Source organism: Ahaetulla prasina, chromosome 6, assembly GCF_028640845.1.
Source record: "Ahaetulla prasina isolate Xishuangbanna chromosome 6, ASM2864084v1, whole genome shotgun sequence".
Lineage (NCBI taxonomy): Eukaryota > Metazoa > Chordata > Lepidosauria > Squamata > Colubridae > Ahaetulla > Ahaetulla prasina.
In genome coordinates this window covers 44,716,071-44,740,094 of record NC_080544.1, presented here as the reverse complement: position 1 = coordinate 44,740,094, position 24,024 = coordinate 44,716,071, and the positions used below count along the sequence as shown (strand labels likewise).

The window sequence follows — 24,024 nt, the reverse complement described above, 5'->3', positions numbered from 1 at the left end:
AGCACCTTTGGGACACATGTGAGCATGCGGTCTTCTCCATAGTGTGCTGTGGGAATACAGTTTTTTTTAATCCCCTGCAATTAAGCCTGCCTTATGGTAGTTGATCCTTTGACTTGACAGAGTGACAGTTAACACTGATTTTATGGAGTGCTTTTATTAATCTGATGTACATTCTGGTGCAAGCAAAACAGATTCCTTGGTGGCTCATTGTACCAAGCAAAACATCATAATACCATTAATAATTAACATCATTAATACTTCAATAAATGATAATTACATTTTTAAAAATTAGTATGGAATCCTACATATGCTGATTTGGGAATATCTCTAGGTTTCTTTCACTTGGAACCTACTTTGCTCTGATCAAATAAAATATTGATCAAATATATATATTGATATTGATCAAATAAAAAGCTCTGCGCATGCGCAAGATGGCGCAGCTCTGAGGACTCGGCTCCGGCGACGAGAGGCCCCTCCGATGTTGACGAAGCCTCGGCCGCCCGTTTAGCCGCTTGCTGTCCCCGGCCCGGTAGATCTTACTTCGGGCAGCCATATGAGAGGTCTTTGGACTCTCTCGTACATGTGGTTGCCGAGAACGAGGCCGGGTAGGCAAGCGGTGGATTCTGGCGGCCATGTTTTAGGCTCGGAGGTGGGGCGATGAGTCGGCGTTTTTTACGGCCGTTTTTCGGCCGATTCGTCTGGCCGGGTGGCTGCTAGCCTCTGGCCTGCCTCCGCCCTCTTCTGACTGCGGACTCGGACTTTTCGGGGTAGCCTTTGGGCTCCAGCCTCTGCAATCGTGGGCGACCTGGATGATTGCGGAGGTATTTCATCTCCCCCTCTTGCCACCTGCCTCGCTGCCATGGTTTCTTGGCTTTCCCCCTGCTGCCGGATTATGGACTTGGCAACCTTCATACCCCCCAGCCTCTCGGAGAGGTTTAGCCTTTTATATGGACTTCGCCTCTTGGAGGGAGAGGTCTGGGGAGACCCGGCTTCTGGAGTGGTTAGGATTCTTTTCCTGGCCATGTCTGGAGATGGTTATTGGAGGATTGCGGGGAGACGATGGAGGCACCCCGGAGTTGCCCCCTGCAACCAGTCTATGACTGTGACTATTTTAACATCACCCATGCCCCCCTCGGCCTTTTTTGAGACTACTATGGCCGTTTTTGGTCCTATTAGGACTCCTTGGGGGGGGACATGGGATTTAGTTGGGGACAGAGGAGGACGGAGGAGGACGTGGCCAGCGACTGGAATACCATTTCCCCTCACCCCCGGTTCCAGGATGTTTGGACTATGCACGGGACAGAATACCATCTTGACTGTCATTCGGTGCTAATTGCTGTTCCATTCTTTGTATGCCTTCATTCTGGACTAGTACCATCAGTCATCATCTTGCCATCCGGAGATGGAGCCTCTACTTTGCCGATTCTTAGTCTCAGCTGCTCGCATTATACTGCTTGTGAACTCTTGCGCCTGCGAGGTGCCCCGCCTCGCAGGAATGGCCTCCTCATTACGAGGGCCGGCCTCCATGACGGGTCTTGGGACCCACAGAGGTGGCATGCGAAAAGAAGAGCTTGTGGGGTTTTTAGAGGAATTTTAAGGGTGGGAGGGTAAGGCGGGTAATGGGGTAACCCGTCGGGTGAGGCCAGTTCCTGCACATGCTCATGGCGGTTTTTATTATCAGGTTCGGAGGTTATGGGGAGGAGTCTGTTCCTATCTGTGAGGGTGGTCCTATTGACACGGTAAGTGGGAGGGGCAGGTATGGCGGAAGCGAGGGTCATATCAAATTCCGGGAGCGCGTGCTCGATGTCTTAAAGCGATCACGCTCCGACCCTTGGACTTTTCCGTTCCCGGATGGTCAGGATCCTCAGAGCCTGGGCCTTCGGTTGATGTTGTGCAATGCTCGGTCTGTGGTGAACAAAGCCCCTTGTTTGTGATCTTATACAGGGGGGTTCCGCGGACCTTATGGGCATTACGGAGACCTGGTTGGGCACTGAAGGGGCGTGCCCTTGTAGAGATGTGCCCGCGGGTTTCCGTGCATTCCATCAGCCGAGGCCCAGGGTAGGGGTGGGGGTGGGGGTTGTGATTAGAGAGAGACTAGAGCCGAGGGAGACCACTGTACCTCAGATTGCCGGGTGCGAATCCCTCTTTGTGAGATGGGGTCGTAGGTGTCAGATGGGCTTGCTGATCACGTACCTGGCTCCTTGCTGCGTGACAGCTGCCCTGCCCGAGCTCCTGGAGATGCTGGCTGGGGTGGCAGTTGAGACCCCCAGACTCTTAGTCATGGGGGACTTTAACTTGCCATCTTCCGGCTCATCATCGACGGCAGCTCGGGAGTTCACGGCTTCCATGACGGCCTTGGATCTGACCCAAGTAGTTGATGGCCCTACTCACATTGGGGGTGGCACTCTGGACCTGATTCCTCTCTGGACAGTGGTTGAGAGATCTGGACTTAAAGGAAATAGTCATCGAACCTTTGTCATGGTCAGATCACTCTCTTCTTCGCCTAGACTTTCTGACCGCCATTCACCACCGCAGGGAGGCGGAGCCGACACGTTGGTTCCGCCCCAGGCGCCTGATGGACCCTGATGGGTTCCGGACGGAGCTTGGGCCGTTTCCTGAGGGTCTGGCTCACGGCTCGGCTGAGGAACTTGTGGCGGCCTGGGAACGGGCCGCGGCGGGGGCCTTAGACCGTGTCGTGCCTTTGCGGCCTCTGACCCGGCGCAGGTCCCAACCGGCTCCTTGGTTCTCCGAGGAGCTGAGAGGGATGAAGCGCCGGAGAAGACGCCTAGAGAGTTCCTGGAGGTCTAGCCGGAAGCTGATCGGACACTAGTGAAGTCCTATACTAGGACTTACCTAGTGGCATTGAGGGAAGCGAGGCGTAGCTACGCCTCCTCCCTCATTGCATCGGCAGATAACCGCCCAGCCGCCCTGTTTCGGGTGACCCGCTCCCTCCTACATCAGGGGGAGCGGGGTGGCCCGCTGCAGGGGCGGGCTGGGGGGGTTAACGGGTATCTATACGATAAAATCGTTCAGCTTCGGGATGGGTTGGACCAAGATTGCGGTGATGCGGGTGAGATGCTCGAGGGTGGTCTTGGCGATATTGTTTGGGATGAGTTTGACCCTGTGGCTCCTGAGGACATGGACAGGTTGCTGGGTAGGCTGAATGCCACCACATGTTTACTGGACCCGTGCCCCTCCTGGCTGGTGCTGGCCACTCGGGAGGTCACACGAGGCTGGCTCCAGGCGATTACGACCGCTTCTTTGGTGGAGGTGTCTTCCGGCCGCCTTGAAAGAGGCGGTGGTGAGGCCCTCCTTAAAGCCTTCCCTGGACCCGGCTGTTTTAGGTAACTATCGTCGGTCTCCAACCTTCGCTGCGGCGAAGGTTGTAGAGAGTATGGTGGCATATCAGTTTCCCTTGCACCTGGATGAAACTGTCTATCTAGACCCGTTCAGTCCGGTTTCCGGCCCGGTTACAGCACGGAGACGGCTTTGGTCGCGTTGGTGGATGATCTCTGGTGGGCCAGGGATAGGGGTTGCTCCTCTGCCCTGGTCCTATTAGACCTCTCAGCGGCTTTCGATACCATCGACCATGGTATCCTGCTGCGCGGTTGGAGGGATTGGGAGTGGGAGGCACCGTTTATCGGTGGTTCTCCTCCTATCTCTCCGACCGGTCGCAGTCGGTGTTGACAGGGGGCAGAGGTCGACCCGAGGCGCCTCACTTGTGGGGTGCCGCGGGGTCGATCTCTCGCCTCCTGTTCTTTATCTACATGAAGCCGCTGGGTGAGATCATCAGTGGTTTCGTGTGAAGTATCAGCTGTATGCGGATGACACCCAGCTGTACTTTTCTACACCGGACCACCCCAACGGTTATCAAGTGCTGTCCCGGTGTCTGGAGGCCGACGGGTCTGGATGGGGAGAAACAGGCTCAAGCTCAATCCCGCCAAGACAGAGTGGTTGTGGATGCGGCATCCCGGTACAGTCAGCTTAATCCGCGGCTGACCATCGGTGGCGAGTCATTGGCCCCGATGGAGAGGGTCCGCAACTTAGGCGTCCTCCTGGATGAACGGCTGTCTCTAGAAGACCATTTGACGGCCGTCTCCAGGAGAGCGTTCTACCAGGTTCGCCTGGTACGCCAGTTGCGTCCCTTTCTGGACCGGGATGCCCTATGCACGGTCACTCACGCACTCGTGACGTCTCGCCTGGATTACTGCAATGCTCTCTACATGGGGCTCCCCTTGAAGGGCATCCGGAGGCTGCAGTTAGTCCAGAATGCGGCTGCGCGGGTGATAGATGGAGCCCCTCGTGGCTCCCGTGTAACACCCATCCTGCGCAGACTGCACTGGCTACCTGTGGCCTTCCGGGTGCGCTTCAAGGTCTTGGTGACCACCTTTAAAGCGCTCCATGGCATTGGGCCGGGTTACTTACGGGACCGCCTACTGCTACCGAATACCTCTCACCGACCCGTGCGCTCTCACAGAGAGGGTCTCCTCAGGGTGCCGTCAGCGAGGCAATGTCGTCTGGCGACGCCCAGGGGAAGGGCCTTCTCTGTGGGGGCTCCCACCCTTTGGAACGAACTTCCCCCCGGACTCCGCCAGCTTCCGGACCTTCGGACCTTCCGCCGCGGGCTTAAAACATATTTATTTAATTGTGCAGGACTGAGCTAGGTTTTAAATTCATGGGTTTTAATTGGGTTTTATTTGTATATTTTAATTAACGGGCTTTAAAATAAGTTTCTTAATTGTTTTTATTCTGTATTTATATGTTTTTAAATGCCTGTGAACCGCCCTGAGTCCTTCGGGAGATAGGGCGGTATATAAATATGATTAATAAATAAAATAAATAAATAAATACTACTTGGCAATGAAGATAATGCAGTTACAGGTAGTCCTTGGCTTACGACCACAATTGAGCCCAAAATTTCTGTTGTTAAGGGAGTTTTGTCCCATTTTGCGATCTTTCTTGCCACAGTTGTTAAGTGAATCACTGCAGTTGATAAGTTAATAACTCGGTTGTTAAGTGAATCAGGCTTCTCCATTGACTTTGCTTGTCAGGAGATCACAAAAGTGGTTCACCTGATCCTTGGACACAGTAATAGTCATAAGTATGAATTAGTTGCCAAGCATCTGAATTTTGATCACATGATCATGGGGATCCTACAAAGGTGGTAACTGAAAAATGGTCATACTTTTTTCAGTGTCATTGTAACTTTTGAATGGTCACTAAATAAACTCTGGTAATTTGAGGACTACCTGTATTAAAATGCTAATATTCTTTTAGATAATGAACTGTAGCTAAAGGCAAGTTCTGTGTGTGCGCATCTCTCACTGATATTTTTTAAGATAAATTATTTTCTGCTATATGCCAAAGCATATATCACAGAAGTAGCAACACTTACAAGATTAATCTTAAGTTTAAAGTGGTATTATTGTTGCCCTCCATATGGATACTGCAGGATCTTCTGATTGGCAATTTGTGCCCATTTACACAGCGGGACTTGATTTTGAGTAAACAGCAAGGTAGGGAAAAACATTTTTTTCCAGTTCTCAACCGTTTTATTAACACTGAATATTGGAGATAACTGTATTTCCCCCTATTAATTTTGTTGGTTTATGTGCATACATGTTCAGGAGGAAAGAAAAGATGGATATTACTTCTTTGCTCTCTATGTATGATGGGGAGGTATAGAATGGAAAACTCAGCAGTATTTTGAACTGACTCCTCTATTGGCTTCCCCACTTTAATGAGACCTTGGGGAAGAGGCCAGATTCTGTCCATTTTAAAACTTGATTTTTCTTTTCTTTTTTGCCTCCCTTACTACATCTAATTTGATCCTGCCCTGGTCAAATGCAAAGAGTGATTATACTGACAGATAAATGGAGTCCTGACCCCTTTACACATTGGGTTAGAAAGAGCAACACTCAAACTATTCTTTTGCTTTCTTATACAGTAGCTGCTTTTACTTAATTAAGTTGATGCCCTCTGGATACATTGGCTAAAACTTTAGTCCTAAAAGAATGGTTACAGAAGCTATGTTGGGATGGCTGTCCACATGACAATATATTGTCTCTCCCACCCATCCTTCGTTTTATCATCCAGGAATGAAGTATTAACTTTTTTTAACAGAGAAACACAATATATTCCTGTTTTATCACTAAAATGAAAAGTGTTGAATACTTATGAATTATATCAAGAACAATTATGTTTTTATTATTTATTTAGATAGAGTATAATCAGTATACTCTGGTAATACTAGACAAATGTTAGACGTTATCTAAACCAAATTGACTATTTTAGCACTGTAAGAGTTTTTAGGTGTCTTTTTGTTTACATACTTTTTTAATTTTGTTTTTTCTTCTCTTTCCCTTCATATTTTGAGTACAAGATATTGCTTGTTGTTTGTGTTTTATGTACTACATTTTATAAATACAGATACTAAAATATTAAGTCATATTTTACAGATAAATTAAAAAGCATAGTAGTGTAAGTTATGCTGATTCAAATGTTACCAGGTTAGAGTCTTTGAGTTGTTGAAATTCTGAAAATTAGCTGATCCTAATTCTTATTTCGGATTAATATTTAATAAATAATTTGGCCTATATCCTTATTTGACCCAAGAAAAATACATGCTATTGCATCTTTAGAATCTGCTTTGACATGCTAACTAATCATTAACTTCTTGTCCCAGGAAGTTAAATCAGGACACAGTAAAATTCTTATGGACTAAATCTGCATTGGTAGAATTGGAGCTGACATTTACTTAAAGCCATTTCAATATTTTTCCAATTATCTGAGAGATTCAGATAGTTTAAATAGGAAAACATGAATATCAGAATTGCTAATAGAGTTAGTTTGTTCAGTTAGAACAAACAAAACAAACATTGGAAAGTTTTGTTAACATCTCTCTTAAATTTATGCCTGGTTAATTTTGTTAAAAATGCCTATTATCAACATTTTACTGTCTTTCTACTGAAAGCATCACTGTTAATAGCTTTATATCAAAAAGTGTGTGTTGAGAACTGTAATAGTCATATATATTATAAATATATGACAGCAGAAGTCATTCATCTCTTTTTCTTAACATTGAGGTGACAAATACTGTATTATATATGCATACATGAGTCCACGTGTGATTTCCCGCCCCTTCAGCTTCATAAAAAGCTGTTTTTATGAAAAGGGCCATATAAAAGAAAAATATTCCAGTAAGTGCATTGTAAATTAAAATGTATATTTGGCATATTATTCAATAGTAGCTTGTTCATTTGCTTAAAGTTCATTATATAAATCATATTTTTATTATGAAAAAACCCTATGACTAAAAGCATTCCTTTCTTACTTTTTCTGCTTGCTTTGTGTTTGAATAAGCTTCCGTGGAAGTCTTCTCCTTCTTCCTAGCATCATTCCTGCAATATGACAGGGTCTGCTTTAAGCTTCCATGGAAGTAAGCTCCACTAAACCTCTTGGGACTTGGATAAGAAAGTGTTCTTAAAAATCAGATTAAAGTAGATTTTTAAGCAACTACAAAAATGTAGTGATTTATGCTCGAAAGAGAAATCAGAGTGGGAATCAAAATAAGGCCTTTCTCTTTATAATTGATTACAAGAGAGATAATCTTTTTAATATGCACTTATTGTTTTTGACAGAATGCATGCAGTTGTGAGAATAACCAGTCAGTTGCTGAATTTTTAGTAGTAAATTTGATGATGAAATTTACATAGATAACCTAGTTATTTTTTAAACAGCTGATCTTCAGCTTAAATGTCATGATTGTAATACTTTGCTGGCAAACATATATTGACTTATTTGAGGGAAAGTCCTGTTTAAATTAAAAGGGCTTTCTTTTTGTTTGATACTAACAAAGGTTTGTCATTTCCCTCATTGTTTTAATACCTTCCAAAGTAGGTAACATGTTAAAAATAAATTTCAGTTGCTGCAGGACATCTTTACTTTTTTCTTTGGAACATATATTGATTGTGTTAACTTTCAATAATTTGTTATGAAGTGCGACCACACTCTCTGTCTGCTTTGCTCTTACTAGCAGTTATGGACATTTTAGTGTGACAGTCACAAGAATCCTACCAAGACTCTTTAGTTGAAAGCCTCGATTCAATCAGCCATAGCATCTCCTCTGTTCTGTGCCATTGTTGCTCTGATTGGTTTACACAGCCTCAAGATGAAGTAAGCGATTTGCTTTTTATGTTCAAACCTGCCCACTTGCAATACAGAAGGTGGTTAAAGAGCAATAAAAATACCCTGCTTCAGACTTGTTATTTGCATTTACAGCTGTGTGCTGATAGCATACCTATTAGCATATACATTTGAAAAGCCCACAGCAGTTGGACATTTACAACATCCTGTTGTTTGACCCTCATATGGCATCTGCTGGCACAACTTTCAACAGGACTCTTTAGAAGGGGAACGGAAATCTAGAGCACCATGACATGGTAGAGCAGCTGGATGGTCAGGTTAGAATAAGATGCCTGCAGAGTTTTACAAGGGCAGGATTGCAAAAAGAGGTAGCCCAATTGCAATTGTAAAACAATTTAAACATTTGGGGTAGGGAAAAGGGGAGAAATAACCTCATGGAGAAGATATGGATAGTCTTGGAAACCTCTTTATAAAGATATTCCTGTAAGTGGAAGGATTGGAAATAGTTGACATGTTAAAAAGAAAATAATGTTGCTTTGTTATAATATTCCCTACTTACATGTGTTTACATTGCCAATTTCCAAACATTTTTGTTTCCAAACTGTAAGACCCTATTAGGGATGAAACCTAATTTTTCCTGCTAACCCAAATGTTTAATTTGTGCTATGAAGTATAACAAATTCAATCAAATATTGAATAACAGCTACATGGCAGAAATATATGTATTAAAGGAAGGAAAGAAAAACCAAAGCATGGGATTAGTCAAAATAGTAATGCATTTCAAGATAAAAAGTAGCTTTCAAAAAGTAGCTTTAAATATTTACCTATTTTAGAAAGAACAGTAGAATTGTGATTATGGAGAACTCAATAATAAGGGTAATTTATTTGAATAGATTTGACCATTTTGTAACATACCTTGCTGGGGTATCTCATTATGATTACTTAGGGTATGTAGCACAGAATTTTGAATATCAAAATTATCAAACATGTTAGTAATCTCTAGGCTTAATTACTACAATGGCTTTGTACATAGCAAATTGCGATTGTTTATAGTTGGCAAACCAGTTTGTATGTGCCTGCTAGATTGTTTTTGGGATAACATAACAGGACCGTTCCACACATTTAATATATATATATATTTTTGGAGAGGTTTGAGAATTTTTTTCTTTTAATTTAAGGTCCAAATATGCTGACTGAAGAGTCAAAGCAATGGAGCTAAAGGAGGTAGTCTCTCTATGGCTCTACATATACATTAACTCAGTCGGCCATAGAGAGACTACCTCCTTTAGCTCCATTGCTTTGACTCTTCAGTCAGCATATTTGGACCTTAAAAGAAAAAAATTCTCAAACCTCTCCAAAAAAAAAACCAAAAAAACCCCCCCTTTTCTTTATTATTCCTTGCTGCTGGGAGCCTGAAATGAGCTGAGCTGCTAGAGCAATGGCAGCCATTTTTTTTTGGTCATTTTTGCCGATTCCAAGCCTCACAGGATCGTCCGGACTGCCTGGGACATTGCTGGACCTTCAAAATCGTGAGTTGCAGCCAGCGGAGCGCAGGAGAAGCCGTGGTGTCGGCTTCGCGCTTGCAGGGGTGGAGAAAGATCCGTGTTGTCGGATGCAAGCTCCCCCTGCCAGTGTGTGTAATTATATAAGCTGCCTTATTTACTATGTTCTTTGTCAGTTACTCCAAGATAAATGGTAAGTATCATTGAACGATAGCCCTGGTATTCTAACATTTCTTGCCTGAGAATTTCCTGTGGATGAATCCTGTTGTGGAGTCTCATAAAATAACACTGTTTTCCCAATCAAGCAGTTATGTATGATCTTTTATTTAAAATGCATCACAGTAATTGTCAATTACACCTGCCAAGAGAGTCATCTCAATTCTTCCACAATTGGGATAGAGTTAATCATACTGATTTGTGCTTTGTTGTCCTTGCACTAATTGGTAAATTAGCCATTAGCTCTTGGGTATAAAAACATATCTCAGAATTATGGCTGCATTATAATCAATTAAGCTATCCCTATATTATTAATATTTTATTTTGTTTATGCATCGGCTCCCTGTCCTTTTCTTACTATAAATTTAGCATAGTTTGAATGTAGTTGAACATATAATTTTAATCTGGTTACTTGTATCCTGTCATCATATATGCATACAAAATTATTTTCCCTTGTTGAGTTAATAGAAAAACGAGGATCGGTATTGTGTAATTCTTCCAGCCTGTTCGGATACTTGTCCCCAGCATCAGGAATTTTGCATGCTACAAGGCCTTCCATAGAAATCAGTGGTTTGAGAGATCTGTGTCAACACACCTTAATTTTCATAATTTTAAGAATTGTTTCTAAATACTTATAGTTACATCTGAGAACAGCCTGGGTCACATAGTACATTCATCATGCAAACAGTGCCTTTGGGGATTGTTGAAATTTGAGTAAGACTTCAAATAGAATTAATATTGAATTACAGGTAGATATCAGTAGTGAACCAGGAAGAAGCAGTGTGGTAGGAAATCTGCCCTGGGGCTCACATATCAGAAGAACTAGGAAGATTGTGTAGTTCAGATAAAATCTTGGCCCAATAATAGCTGTTCTAAGTAGTCCAAATGCTATCCTGGATAGGTGGGATTTACATCAGAATCTGACAATTCTCTGAGAAAAGCTAGATATTTTTAATACCAGACAGATGTTTTAAGCTATACTTCAAATCAGTGGTGGGTTGCCCCCAGTTCAGACCGGTTCTATAGAACTGGTAGTAAAACCGGCAGGAGGCTCTGCCCACTGACCCAAACGTCATCAAAACTCTTCTGTGCATGCGCAGAAGCATGCGTGGGCACGACATGAACCGGTAGTAAAGGTAGGTAGAACCCATCCCTGATTTAAATCATCAGTTGGAGACTACAGATAGAAAATCAGGGTTGGGTTCTCAATAGCTTCTGATGGGGGAAACATGATCCTTTTCTACAAAAAACTAATAAAGACTACTGGATATGACTACAAGATCATGGTTCCAGTTCTGTGTCCAGGGCACAACAGTGAATAGTAATTGCTGTATTTACCAAAAGAAATCTATGCTGCTCCTGAAAAAAATTCTCTTTAAAATTGGAGGACGAGAGGTTGCATGTTCCCATTTTACATTTGCTGACAATATGGTAATTCTATTCTTTGTTTTGGCGAAAAGGATTGTCTTCAATGTTATTTTCTTTTCATTTAGCGATGGTATGAATTGGAATTGGAAAAGAGCAGTATATTTTGTATGCATACTTAAAACAGTTGAGCAAATTAACTCAAAATTAGGAGTGCACTATCGGCATTTGAGAATGAGCTGTGTCAACTTTGACACAGAAAGGATGACACTATGAGCAATTTAGATTTTGATCAATGTCTCTCTTAATTTGACATCTTTGTGTTAGGCCTTTTTTAAAACCCCTCTAGATTCTTTTGGATTGAACTTTGTTAGTAGTTTTCTCAGTTTCTAATGTATATACAGATGGTGTTTCATGTTGTTCAAAGAGAAAGTCTATTATGTGCTTTGCATTATAGTGTTATATTTACTGTTTTTATTAAAAAGGCAAGTGCATAACTGAGGTATGAGAATCAGTTAGGTGTAGTGGTGAAGGCACTCTTGAAACCAAGAGACAGTGAGTTCTAGTTTGGCCTTAGGCTCGAGGCCAGCAAGGTGACTTTGGGCCAGTCACTGTCTCTCAGCCCTGGGAAGTAGATAATGGCAAACTACATCTAAAATCTTGGTCAAGAAAACTGAAAGAATTTGTCCAAGCTGTCATCAGAAGTCAAGATTGACTTGAAGACTACACATCCATGTATATCCAATTTATAGTTTGTGGTGGTTTGGGTATGGTTCATGCTCAGTTTATAAATTGTCAGAGAGCCTCTGGGAATAGATGATCTTGAAGACACTGATATCCTAATCCCTGAAGGACTTTAAAGAAGACAACCCTTGAAGTACATCCAAAAGCAAACTGGTGATATTGTTCCAAAAGGAATAAACACAGAAAACCTTCATCATAGATTGTTTAATTGTAGTAATCTCTGGGTTAAAAAGAACTACAGTTGATTGAATTTTTCTCTTTTTTTCTTGGAAGGCATTAGCTAAGTGATGATTAAAATGGGGCAAAGAATTGCTTCCTTTCTGTTAGTCCCTAGTTAATTGTTTACCAACAGATGCTCTTTATATACAAAGTGTAATAATGATTTCACAGTGGAAGTGTTGTATTGAATTCAACTGGCTTTTATAGATTATAATTAGTGACTTCAAAGGCAAACAGTTAGCAATCCATCAGTATGAAACAAAGGCCAGTGTAATACGATTACTGGATTATATTATCCATAAAAATGTGATTAAGACAGCTCATAATAGTAGTAAATGACAAATTCATTTCCTGGGCTGCTCACACAAAATAATAGCTCAACTGTCAAGGTTCATAGAGAAAAATAAGGAAAGACTTTCTGAGTTGTATGACTTCAAAAATAAGCTTTTTCATAAAATGTACACCTAAATCTTCATAACTATACTGGACATTCAAAGATCAGGGGACTGGTTGGTGATCTTTTCACCATTATTCACAGATAATAAACCCTAATAAAACTAGGCAACTGGGCAACTATTTTCATGCTTTAAATTAGAATAATAGGATCAAAGGAACAATTTGTGTATCCTTGTCAAAATTCATCTATGAATTTTCCAGTTGCCACAGGCTACACTTATTAATATAAACTACTTGTAGAATTAGTTTCTACCTCATGCTGTAATTGGCTCCTTCCTAAGAGGGTAGTTGATTATTTTTGGTTTCTAAACAACCATGTTGGATGTTTAGATATCAGCTTTGCATAAGCATGAAAAACTAGAATATAATTTCTAAAAGATATTAATTTTCATCCTTAATATTTCTGTTGGCTAGTGTTTGGGTCTACTTTAGTAACAAAACATACACTTTAAATCAAGGGTGTACACATTGTTTTGGGCTAATGGTTACCCAGGAGAGCTGCGCAATCTCATAAGACTAGGACAAAAACAAAATTTGATTTAATTTCATTAAAATGTAATTAAAAATCAAATGAATTATGGTGTCAATATAATTGTGCCCCATGTATTTAATTTTTCCCTTCTGCCACCAATTATACATTGGTAATTGGGAAATAATTGGCAACCTAATAACTACAATTTGGTGACCACTTTAAAAGGCATTCGGAGAGCCTATAAGGCCTTAAAAACCACAAATACTGGTCCAGATTAAAGGCCTAATTAGTCTGGCATCCTTTCTAATTATATTAACTAGCCAGTTTCCAAGGCAAGGATTGTGAAAGTGTTATTCCTTCCTTGTTATAATACAGGTAATCCTTGACTTATGACCATACTTGAGCCCAAAATTTCTATTGCTAAGTGAGATATTTGTTAAGTGAATTTTGTCCCATTTTATGACCTTTCTTGCTGCAGTTCTTAAGTGAATCACTTAACTGTTATTAAGTTAGTGACATGGTTGTTAACTGAATCTGGTTTCCCCATTGACTTTGCTTGTCAGAAGGTTGCAAAAGGTGATCTCATAACAGTGGGGAATGCTGCAACCGGCATAAGTGTGAAAAATGGTCATAAGTTCACTTTCCAGTGCTGTTGTAACTTTGAACAGTCACTAAGCGAACTGTTGTAAGTCAAGGACTACCTGTATTATATACTTTCATAATATTACTGTCGTCAGATTCCTTTCGTTCATTGCAGTTGTGGAAAGTTGGTGATAATGATGATGCAGGCATTGTGCAATGATGAAAGCATCCCCTCCCCCACTTTTCAATTGCTCCAGATCTCACCAGTTCATGAGATTTTAGCATTATTATCCTGGAAAATCTCTCCCCAGATGCTGAACGTTTGTACAGTTTTAGCAATCTTATTAATGTTAAAAATTAAAAAAATTGGGACCTGCAGAGATGCCACTTCAGAACATCATGGACGTAATGGGAATTAGAATCAGCCTCTTGAACGCGGAACTCTCATTCCACCAATCTCCAAATGTATTTCACTTCCATCTGATTTTCTCATATTTGGCTGGCTGAAGAGTAACTGCACACCAACACAAGACTATTGTTAGTACAAGAGAAACATCTACGTCTAGGTGACGTATTTGTTTTTACCTGGCAGGATTTTGCTGTCTTTTATGGCAGCAGTTCATGCTATTTGCTTGTTTTATTTAGATCTACTTTTAAACAAGTAGATTTAGTAAATACATAAATAACAATGCCAACACGGAGGTACAAGAAAGATTTGAAGCATAAAACTATAAAATTATAAGTGAGGTAAAATAATAAAATATCAGAAACATGGCCATGATAGAATGTGAAGCATCTCTTGAAGCTGCAGCAGAAATTCAATTGAAAAAAAATGCATTTTCAGCTGGTATAATAGCCAAATGTCCAAATCAAATATGGTTGGTTTCATTTGCATGCTTCAGACATTATTTGTTTATATTGTCATGGCTATACCCAAACTCTGGCTTATATTTTTCTGGCTGCTTTTGTAAACGTGTGTGTTGTTTAGTAACATCATTCTAGAAGGACTCAGATGATGACTGCATAATCAAAATTAATACATAAAAATCAGGAAAAGAAAGGGGTAGGGGGAGAGAGAGAGAGAGAGAGAGAGAGAGAGAGAATGAATGGCTCTTTTGGCTTAACATTTTATGGGTTAACTTCCTAATATGGAATTTGTGGCATCCTGAATCACTGAAAAATTCTGATAATTGAAGAATGTACTTTTTACAGGTCAAAACTTCAGGAAACATTTCCATAAGCTGTAAACTTTCAGAAATCTTTATACAATAACACTTATACTGTACACTATGCTATATTGCACCGGGTAGTAATTATTACTAACATAGTTTGCCTCCAGCTCAAGCCTGGAAAGCTAGTGGATTGGGTTTCCATTTCTATATTAAAGGAGGGTACCCGCACAACTGTCATGGATTCCTGAGTGCTGGGTTTCTCTGAATGTCTGTCACGTGCAAGCTATTAGCATATGAGAGGGAATATCGGACTTTGAGTAATGCATATGCACGTAGGATAACATTTTTAAAAATAAGTAAATAAATGGAAAGTGGAGACAGTGAGATTTCTTTTTACTGAAAGTACCTCTCTATTTGAAAGTCTGCTTCCTAATCCCAGTATCTTATTCTGACTTCCTTAGGGAAAAGGTAGATTATCAAGAAGGAAATGGAAGCGTTTCTGTTCAAAGGGTAAATGGAGAGATTAGTTAGAAAGCAAAACATTTGCAAGCAACATTGAAAACAATAAATAAAGCTATTGCAAATCGCTCATTTTTTCCCCCAAGCACAATTTTCACCAGCAAGAGGAGCCCCAGTTTTGATTTCCTTAATATTTTGGGTTGGGCGTGAAGGAGATGTATGAAAATATTTTAAATTTCAGCAAGGAGCTGTCTTTGATGTTATACCAGTTCTTTGAACTGACCTTTACCTCATTCTGACAGAACAGGACAAGAATCTGAGTGACAGTGTCCCACAATGCAATTACTGTGCGTCAGATGAGCTGGTCCCTTACAAATCACCTCGAACTTTACACATCTGCTGGCTGTCAGCATCTGCCAGGTTCATTCACCCGAAAATAATGAAAAAAACCTCTCATTATTGTGCCATAACAGGTAAAGTGTTAGGACAATTATTGGACATCCTCTGTGACCTTGTACAGTCTTAGCCAACTGCCCTTGCCAACGTTTTTTTGGGGTCAGTTTATGGGCATGTTAAATATGAACCCTGTTTTTGCCCTCTCATGCTGCATGACATAAAGGTTGTGACAAAAATTGGCAGATGGGAAAGAGAGATAGCAAAGGATCATGTTAAAGCACTGCTGCTTTCTAAATTGCTGCTGTTGCTCCTTTGCCAAAGCAGGATGAAAAGATTTAGACTTAACAGCTAAGGTGAATTTATTTGGAAATTTGAAGACTGAACCTCGGAGCTTATGTTCATATTAGCATGCCGAATTGTGTTTATTTCCTTTGCCTTTATTTTCCTATGGCTGAACAAATGCTAAGCCATGGTTTGTATTGCCATGATTGGCTACTTTTGTATGCACTGAGGGTAAGTTCACTAAATAGACTAAAAAAACCAATTATAGATTATCGATATGTGACCCTAGCCTATGCACATCTTTGGTCTTAATAGCAATAGTAATAGCACTTAGACTTATATACCACTTCGTAATGCTTTACAGCATTCTCTAAGGGGTTTACAGAGTCAGCATATTGCCCACAACAATCTGGGTCTTCATTTTACAGACCTTGGGAGGATGGAAAGCTGAGTCAATCTTGAACCAACAGGATCAAACTCCTGGCTGTGGGCAGAGTCAGCGTGCAATACTGCATTCTAACCATTTCACCACCATGGCTCAACTAAAACAGTAACAGGAAGGAGTACCCTTATAATGGATGCTCTTGGTTGAGTCCTGGATTGCTTTTTTGTCAGTTCATTCCTAGTTTTGCAAAAGGTTAAAAAAGGGGCAAGAGGTCCTGAATAATACAGAACAGCCTGAGACGAAAATGTATATTGAAAGCTTAAGTATGCAAGTAAAAATAGTAATAACGCATTGAACAGACTATGTGAACTAAAGGTTTGGAGAGATTCAATTTTCAACCTTACTCTTCTTATGTGATATAAAACATCACTCTAGGGCAGTACCATCTTCTATTCTCCCAGAAGAGGCAAGGCAGTCACAGGCGGCATTAATTAATTAATAATAATCATTATACAGAATGACGTTGCTCAATTTGAATGGGAAAAACATTATTTAATTTATTTAGATTGTATTTTTTTTTTTGTTTACATTTATACCCCGCCCTTCTCCGAAGACTCAGGGTGGCTTACAGTGTATAAGGCAATAGTCTCATTCTATTTGTATATTTTTACAAAGTCAACTTATTGCCCCCCCAACAATCTGGGTCCTCATTTTACCTACCTTATAAAGGATGGAAGGCTGAGTCAACCTTGGGCCGGGCTTGAACCTGCAGTAATTGCAGGCTTCTGTGTTCTTAATAACAGGCCTTACCAGGCTGAGCTATCCGGCCCTTTCCTTTTTAACTTCCCAGGGAGCTTATGGACCAATGTACTTCACCATGTCTTCTGAGAATGGGCGTTTTCTACCTGAGACAGCAAATTATCAGGGTAATTCAACCAGTAGAGACATACCATCTGAGAAGATTGAATTTGGCCCAAGTTTCTTTGTGCTCACTTAAGTTTAACAAAAGGGACATGGTGGCTCAGTGGCTAAGACGTTGAGCTTGTCAATCAAAAGATCGGCAGTTCAGCAGTTTGAATCCCTAGTGCCGGAAAATGGGATGAGCTCCCGTTACTTTTCCCAACCTAGCAGTTTGAAAGCACATAAAAAATGCAAGTAGAAAAATAGGGACCACCTTTGATGGGAAGGTAACAGCATTCGGTGAGCCTTTGGCGTTTAGTTATGCCGGCCACATGACCAATGGAGACGTCTTCAGACAGTACTGGCTCTTCAGCTTTGAAATAGAGATGAGCACCGCCCCCTAGAGTCGGGAACAACTAGCATATATGTGCAAGGGGAACCTTTACCTTTACGTTTAACAAATAATCAGGTGATCATAGAATCCAGACAAAATTTCACATACAGTAATTTTTTTCAATATATGAAAATATAACTTATTTTTTATGTGAGGTTTGTGAAGTACTTTGAACTGCATATAATTCCACTTAGCATCTTTGTTTTGTTTGTGAGTATGTGTGAGGCTGGGCATGTATGTGTATGTTGATTGTGCTTATATTCCAGTTTATACTATATTTGGAATAACAGATGTGAAGTCCTGTCATCTTAACTGTTGCTCCAATTGTTCATTGTTCTGAGAAGGTCACATCATAATTCATTAACAATAATTATTCCCTGGGTACATGTTATCCTTCTTTATTCAATTGCTTCATTAGCTCATGACTAATTCTCACATTCGTTGCTCCAATCAGTGAAGATATATTTATAATATACAAGTGGATGCTATTAGTTATAATATATTAACTGCCTAATTTAAAATAGAATAGCTATCTTTATGAAGGGCAATTAACCACTAACTGTAATTGATAATTCACATACCTGTGATTAGGAAAGACAAATAATACAAAAAGAAGGAATCTGGAGATGACATGTTTCAGTATTTTAAATGAACATCAACTGTTTTTCTACTGTGGAGCTACATTTTTAAAAACGTACTTGTGGAGGGTTGATTTGAAAAGTATCACAGAGAGTATAAAATCATAATAACCACAAATATAGTTTAATGTATATTTTGATTTATTTGGTAGAATGTATATCATCATTTTATTTTCTTACTGCAGTGCTTTTTTGCAGGTCCCTAGTAGCACAAATATATATTTAAAATTATAATTTAATTTTAAAATTTAAAGAAATAAAGCAGGAATAGTATCCAGATGTATTAGACAAGGGGTGTCAAACTCATGGCATGTGGGCCAGATGCATCATGCATTGGCCACGCCTACCCTGTTTTAGCGAAGGGGGGGAAGTCGCTATACCTCAGGTGATGACTCCATGGTGACATGAGTTTGAACCCTTGTATTACAGCATAGCTTCTATAATGTATATTGTTGGATAAATCCAACTTCGATGAAGGGAGTTGAAAGCATTTGGTGGGAACTGGATAGTCTTACTTTGAAATGCAAATTAAACCAGAATTAAATTAAATAGGATATGTATTCTGATTTACATTTTTGTCTCAAGCCTTCGACTACCAAGTTCTTTTAGGATTACTGTTGCCTAAATTGCATCTGTGTGTATTAATATATGGCAAACTGGAAGGATTCCTAAACTGAAGATCTGGGATTTACATATCTGGCATACTGTCCTGGAAAACAGAATGTTGCCTTACAGTATGTGCAGCAATTTCAGTAATACAGAAAAGAATGTATATATTTGCACAATTTCCATTTTAAATACTTGAGGCAGAGTAAAATGAAATTAAATTTAAAAAGGAATTACAAATCGTAATGTTTGAATTGGAGTCTTCAAACTGTAAACATATTAAAATACTTAATTTATTAGAGAAAAACCAAATGGAATTAATGAGGTTGCTTTTGTTGTTAAAATTTGACATCTCACCACTTAAGTGGCATTATTAATCATAGTGTTTGTACTGAAACACATTTTTTCTTGAATTCTAACTATTGGTGACAGACAACCAGCATATATTGTATTATAAATATGCTAATCTTGTGTTATAATTATAAAACATAAATGTAAATTACTCGTGGTATTGTGATTTACATTTCATGTAATTCTTTTTAACATGTACTTATAACTATAAGCTTTGACAGAAATATTCATTTAAATCCTACATTCTGTATAACTAATTAGCTTAATAATATACCATTTTACTGTCACAGGATCAAGGCATCTGGTCTAAAGCTGCAGTTTTGCACTAATGAAACTCAAGCTACGCGGGACAAATTTGTAAAAAAGTTGCAGCATTTGGGTTTTGACATCGCGGTAAATGAAGTCACTGCTCCAGCACCTGCAGTGTGTCGAATTCTGAAGGAGCGCAATTTGAGGCCTCATCTTCTTGTGCATGATGGTTTGCTAATATTTAAATTTCTGCATATAAAGTAGACTGCAATTAAGTAATTTCAACCTAATATAGGTTCACTTTAGATGTGCATAATTCAGGAATGAACTGTTAGATTTGCAGACTAAATTAATTTTGGATTAATGATTAGATTAAGACAACTGGAAGTCAAAACAAAACAAAAATCCCAAACTAATAATGCAAGCAAGCAGATGAGGTGGTAACTGGATAATTGGATAATAAAATGGCCCAATTAAGATGAACATCTGATCTTTCATAATCTATGTTTTCTGAAGTCATGAAGCTGAATATGGGGTGAACGTTCTTACCTCCCATCCTTGCCAACTTTTCATTGAAGATCTTGGCATGTATTCCAATTTCTTGGTTTGTTAACTGAACTAAGTAATCTGCATTTAATGTCTTCTACAATCTTCATGAATGAGCTGGCACAGGATAGGAGTAAAATTGCTTACCTGACCATAGTATCTTCACACCAAAACTGGTACATAGCATAAACAATCTACTGCCATATCTGACACTTGTTTCCAGATTCATAAAATTGGTCCTTTTCTTTTTTACTTTGAACAAATATGGAAGCAATCCTAAGGTTGTTTTCTGTTCTTTCATATTGGGGAACAATAAAGATAAAAACTTCACCAGATTTCTTGTAATTTACAAGCAGTTTTATTCTACTTACTCTTGGACAATGTAAGCATTCTAAGAAAGTCTTTAAAAATGTTTCTACTTGAAGCGGTTTTTTTTTAACTCAGCCTTCTTTTTAGGCTTCCAGGCACTATCAGTTCTGTTTTGTTCACGTGCAACTAGTTATCTTGAAGTCCAGAAACATGACTTGAGGGAGCAGATGTATCCTCTTCTTGGTTTCAGCTTCATTCTTGTCATGTCACCACAAGCTATCAGGTTGATAGTAAAAGACAGTTGTCTCCTTACCATCTCTTAGACACATTTATTTGATTTCCAAGCTATCAAAGCCATTTTCAAAAGATTTCTGGTTTCTGGGCAAGATTTTTGGAAATGGCAATGTCAGGTGCAAGAAGTCAAAATAGAATCCAAAAAAGTACTAAGTGTTTATTCCATGCTACGTATGTACAAGGATCTGCACTGCTAATATTCAAGGAGAATTGGCACCAGATAAGAGTCAATGGACTTAGGTCTCCAGGGGCATAGAGTTTTCAAACTGATGATGAGTTTGACCCCGCCCTCAGGCTCATCCTGGTCATCTCCTACAGACAAGGTGTTCAGGATGGAATTATATGGCATGCATTTTTCATTTCTTATCAATTAGCCTGTATTTAGACCCTGCTGAACATGTTCCCTCTACACTTTCTATATATTTGTTTTGCATTTACTTATCAGAAAAAAAATAGATTTTCTGAGGCCTGTTAATAACTCTTTTATGGGTGTGGACGATACTGTTTTGGCTATACTGGACAAAATCAAGTAAGTTTTTGATTTATAGAATAGAATAGAATAGAATAGAATTTTATTGGCCAAGTGTGATTGGACACACAAGGAATTTGTCTTGGTGCATATGCTCTCAGTGTACATAAAAGAAAAGATACGTTCATCAAGGTACAACATTTACAACACAATTGATGATCAATATATCAATATAAATCATAAGGATTGCCAGCAACAAGTTGTAGTCATACAGTCATAAGTGGAAAGAGATTGGTGATGGGAACTATGAAACGATTAATAGTAGTGCAGATTCAGTAAATAGTCTGACAGTGTTGAGGGAATTATTTGTTTAGCAGAGTGATGGCCTTCGGGAAAAAACTGTTCTTGTGTCTAGTTGTTCTGGTGTGCAGTGCTCTATAGCGTCGTTTTGAGGGTAGGAGTTGAAACAGTTTATGTCCAGGATGCAAGGGGTCTGTAAATATTTTCACGGCTCTCTTCTTGATTCGTGCAGTATACAGGTCCTCAATGGAAGGCAAGTTGGTAGCAATTATTTTTCTGCAGTTCTAATTATCCTCTGAAGTCTGTGTTTTTCTTGTTGGGTTGCAGAACCGAACCAGACAGTTATAGAGGTGCAAATGACAGACTCAATAATTCCTCTGTAGAACTGGATCAGCAGCTCCTTGGGCAGTTTGAGCTTACTGAGTTGGCGCAGAAAGAACATTCTTTGTTGTCCTTTTTTAATGATGTTTTTGATGTTAGCTGTCCATTTGAGATCTTGCGATATGATAGAACCCAGAAATTTGAAGGTTTCTACTGTTGATACTGTGTTGTCAAGTATTGTGAGAGGTGGAAGTATGGAAGGGTTTTTCCTAAAATCTACCACCATTTCTACGGTTTTGAGTGTGTTCAGTTCCAGATTGTTTTGGTTGCACCACAAGGCTAGTCGTTCGACCTCTCGTCTATATGCGGATTCGTCATTGTCTTGAATGAGACCAATGAAGTAACATTTATACTGTTGCCTTTGAGGGAGAGAATATGCAATTCTGGTAATGTTTGAGCTGCTTTAGCTCAATAGGCCTAGGTTAATATGAACTTGGAAATAAGCATAAGTTGTCATGAAATATATAAATATATGTTTATTACTCCTTAGATCTCATTCCTGAATTTGCTGATATTGATAAAACAAATCCTAACTGTGTAGTAATTGGAGATGCAGCAGACAACTTTTCTTACAAAAATCTGAATGATGCTTTCCAAGTTCTCATAAGCCTGGAAAATCCAGTTCTGCTGTCTTTGGGAAGAGGGTAAGTTAATAAGTAGAGCACTGAAAACATTAAAAAAATAGTAATGTTTGTTTGATGTCCACAACTTTTTGAAATCCTAACTGCTTTCTTGTAAGTTTGTAAGGTCATCCAAGGATGTCTCTCAACTGCCCAACAGTTTAGGTGCTGAAGACAGATGTAAAGGATTAATTGACTTTCTCTTCCTTTAGTCATTTTTGACATCTGTATGTCAATCAAGAGAGCATTGGAAAAGAGTTTTGTCCCAGTCTTCCCATCTTTCTGATACATCACTTGAACGGTTGGTTCATGGTGTCCAATAGTAGGGCAACTCATGCTGTCCTTGTGTGAGGCTAAAAAAGGGCTAGTAAGATAAAGCAAATAGTGGTATAAACTCATTTGCCAATTTTCTTTTCTAAATCTTTTTAAATTATTTTTTGATATGGATGTTAATGTTCTTTGTCATACTTTCCTCAACATCTTTTTCCTTCCTCTTTTTTATTGTGTGCCTATATCTCTTTTGTTAATGTACCAGTAGTCTTCGATTTACGACTGGCCGCTTAATAACTGTTTGAAGTTATGACAGACACTTCCCCTAAAAACTATTTGTAACCCAATTTAAAATTTTTGACAGTTGCATATCCCCCCACAATCACTTGACCACAATTTTCAACATTATTTATTTATTTATTGAATTTATATTGCCGCCTATTTGCCCATGGCGACTCAAGGCGGCTTACAGAATATAAAACCACATTTAAAACAATAAAAACTAACAAAAGAATAAAATTAATACAATACAATATAACAAAATAACTCCCACCCCCCGCCCCAGCAACAGCAGATCACACGAGCCATTTAATGGGCTCCATCCGGCCTGGGTTCTCCAGGCCCGCTAGCAGAACCACGTCTTCAGCGCCTTCCAGAAGAGTATTAGAGTAGGGGCCATTCTAATCCCGGGGGGAATGATGTTCCAGAGAGAGGGAGCCACCACGGTGTATCTCCCTTGGGGATGGGACCCACAATATTCCCTGCCTCCCAGCTCTGTTGAGTTGGGTAGATGTGACCAGCAAGAGACGGTCCCTCAGATAACCTGGTCCCAAGCCACTTTAAAGGTGACAACCTTGAATTGCACCTAGAAGCAAATTGGCAAACAATGCAGCTCCCGCAGGAGAGGTGATAGCTGTGCATGCTGAGGGCTACACAGAACCACGCAGGTCGCTGTATTTTGCACCAACTGGAGCTTCTGGATGCTCTTCAAGGGCAGCCACATGTAGAGCGTGTTGCAATAGTCAAGACGGGAAGTGACCAGGGCATGAGTGACTATGAGTAGGGACTGTTGCCAGGAAAGGGCGTAACTGGCACACAACCTGCAGTTGGGCAAAGGCCTTTCTGGCCGCGACCGCCACCTGCTCCTCGAGCAGGAATCGTAACTCCAGAAAACCCCTAGATTACGCACAGCGTCTGTTTGGGGTAATGCCACCCCACCCATTTTGCTGGTTTCCAATGTTTATTTCTGGTTTCTGGCAAAAAATGCCCAAATTTATTCACTTAATGAATGTAATGTTTGCT

General features: G+C 40.0%; 1 protein-coding gene across 5 annotated transcripts in view; it reads left to right on the top strand.

Annotated features, from left to right (window-relative positions):
• LHPP (phospholysine phosphohistidine inorganic pyrophosphate phosphatase) overlaps positions 1 to 24,024 on the top strand; it is a 162,070-nt gene that overhangs the window by 800 nt on the left and 137,246 nt on the right. For all 5 annotated transcript variants that reach the window (XM_058188595.1, XM_058188594.1, XM_058188597.1 and 2 more), the window contains exons 2-3: positions 19,575 to 19,762; positions 22,323 to 22,476. In XM_058188595.1, coding sequence (XP_058044578.1) covers positions 19,575 to 19,762; positions 22,323 to 22,476 — 342 coding nt within the window. The remainder of the gene's footprint in view (positions 1 to 19,574; positions 19,763 to 22,322; positions 22,477 to 24,024) is intronic.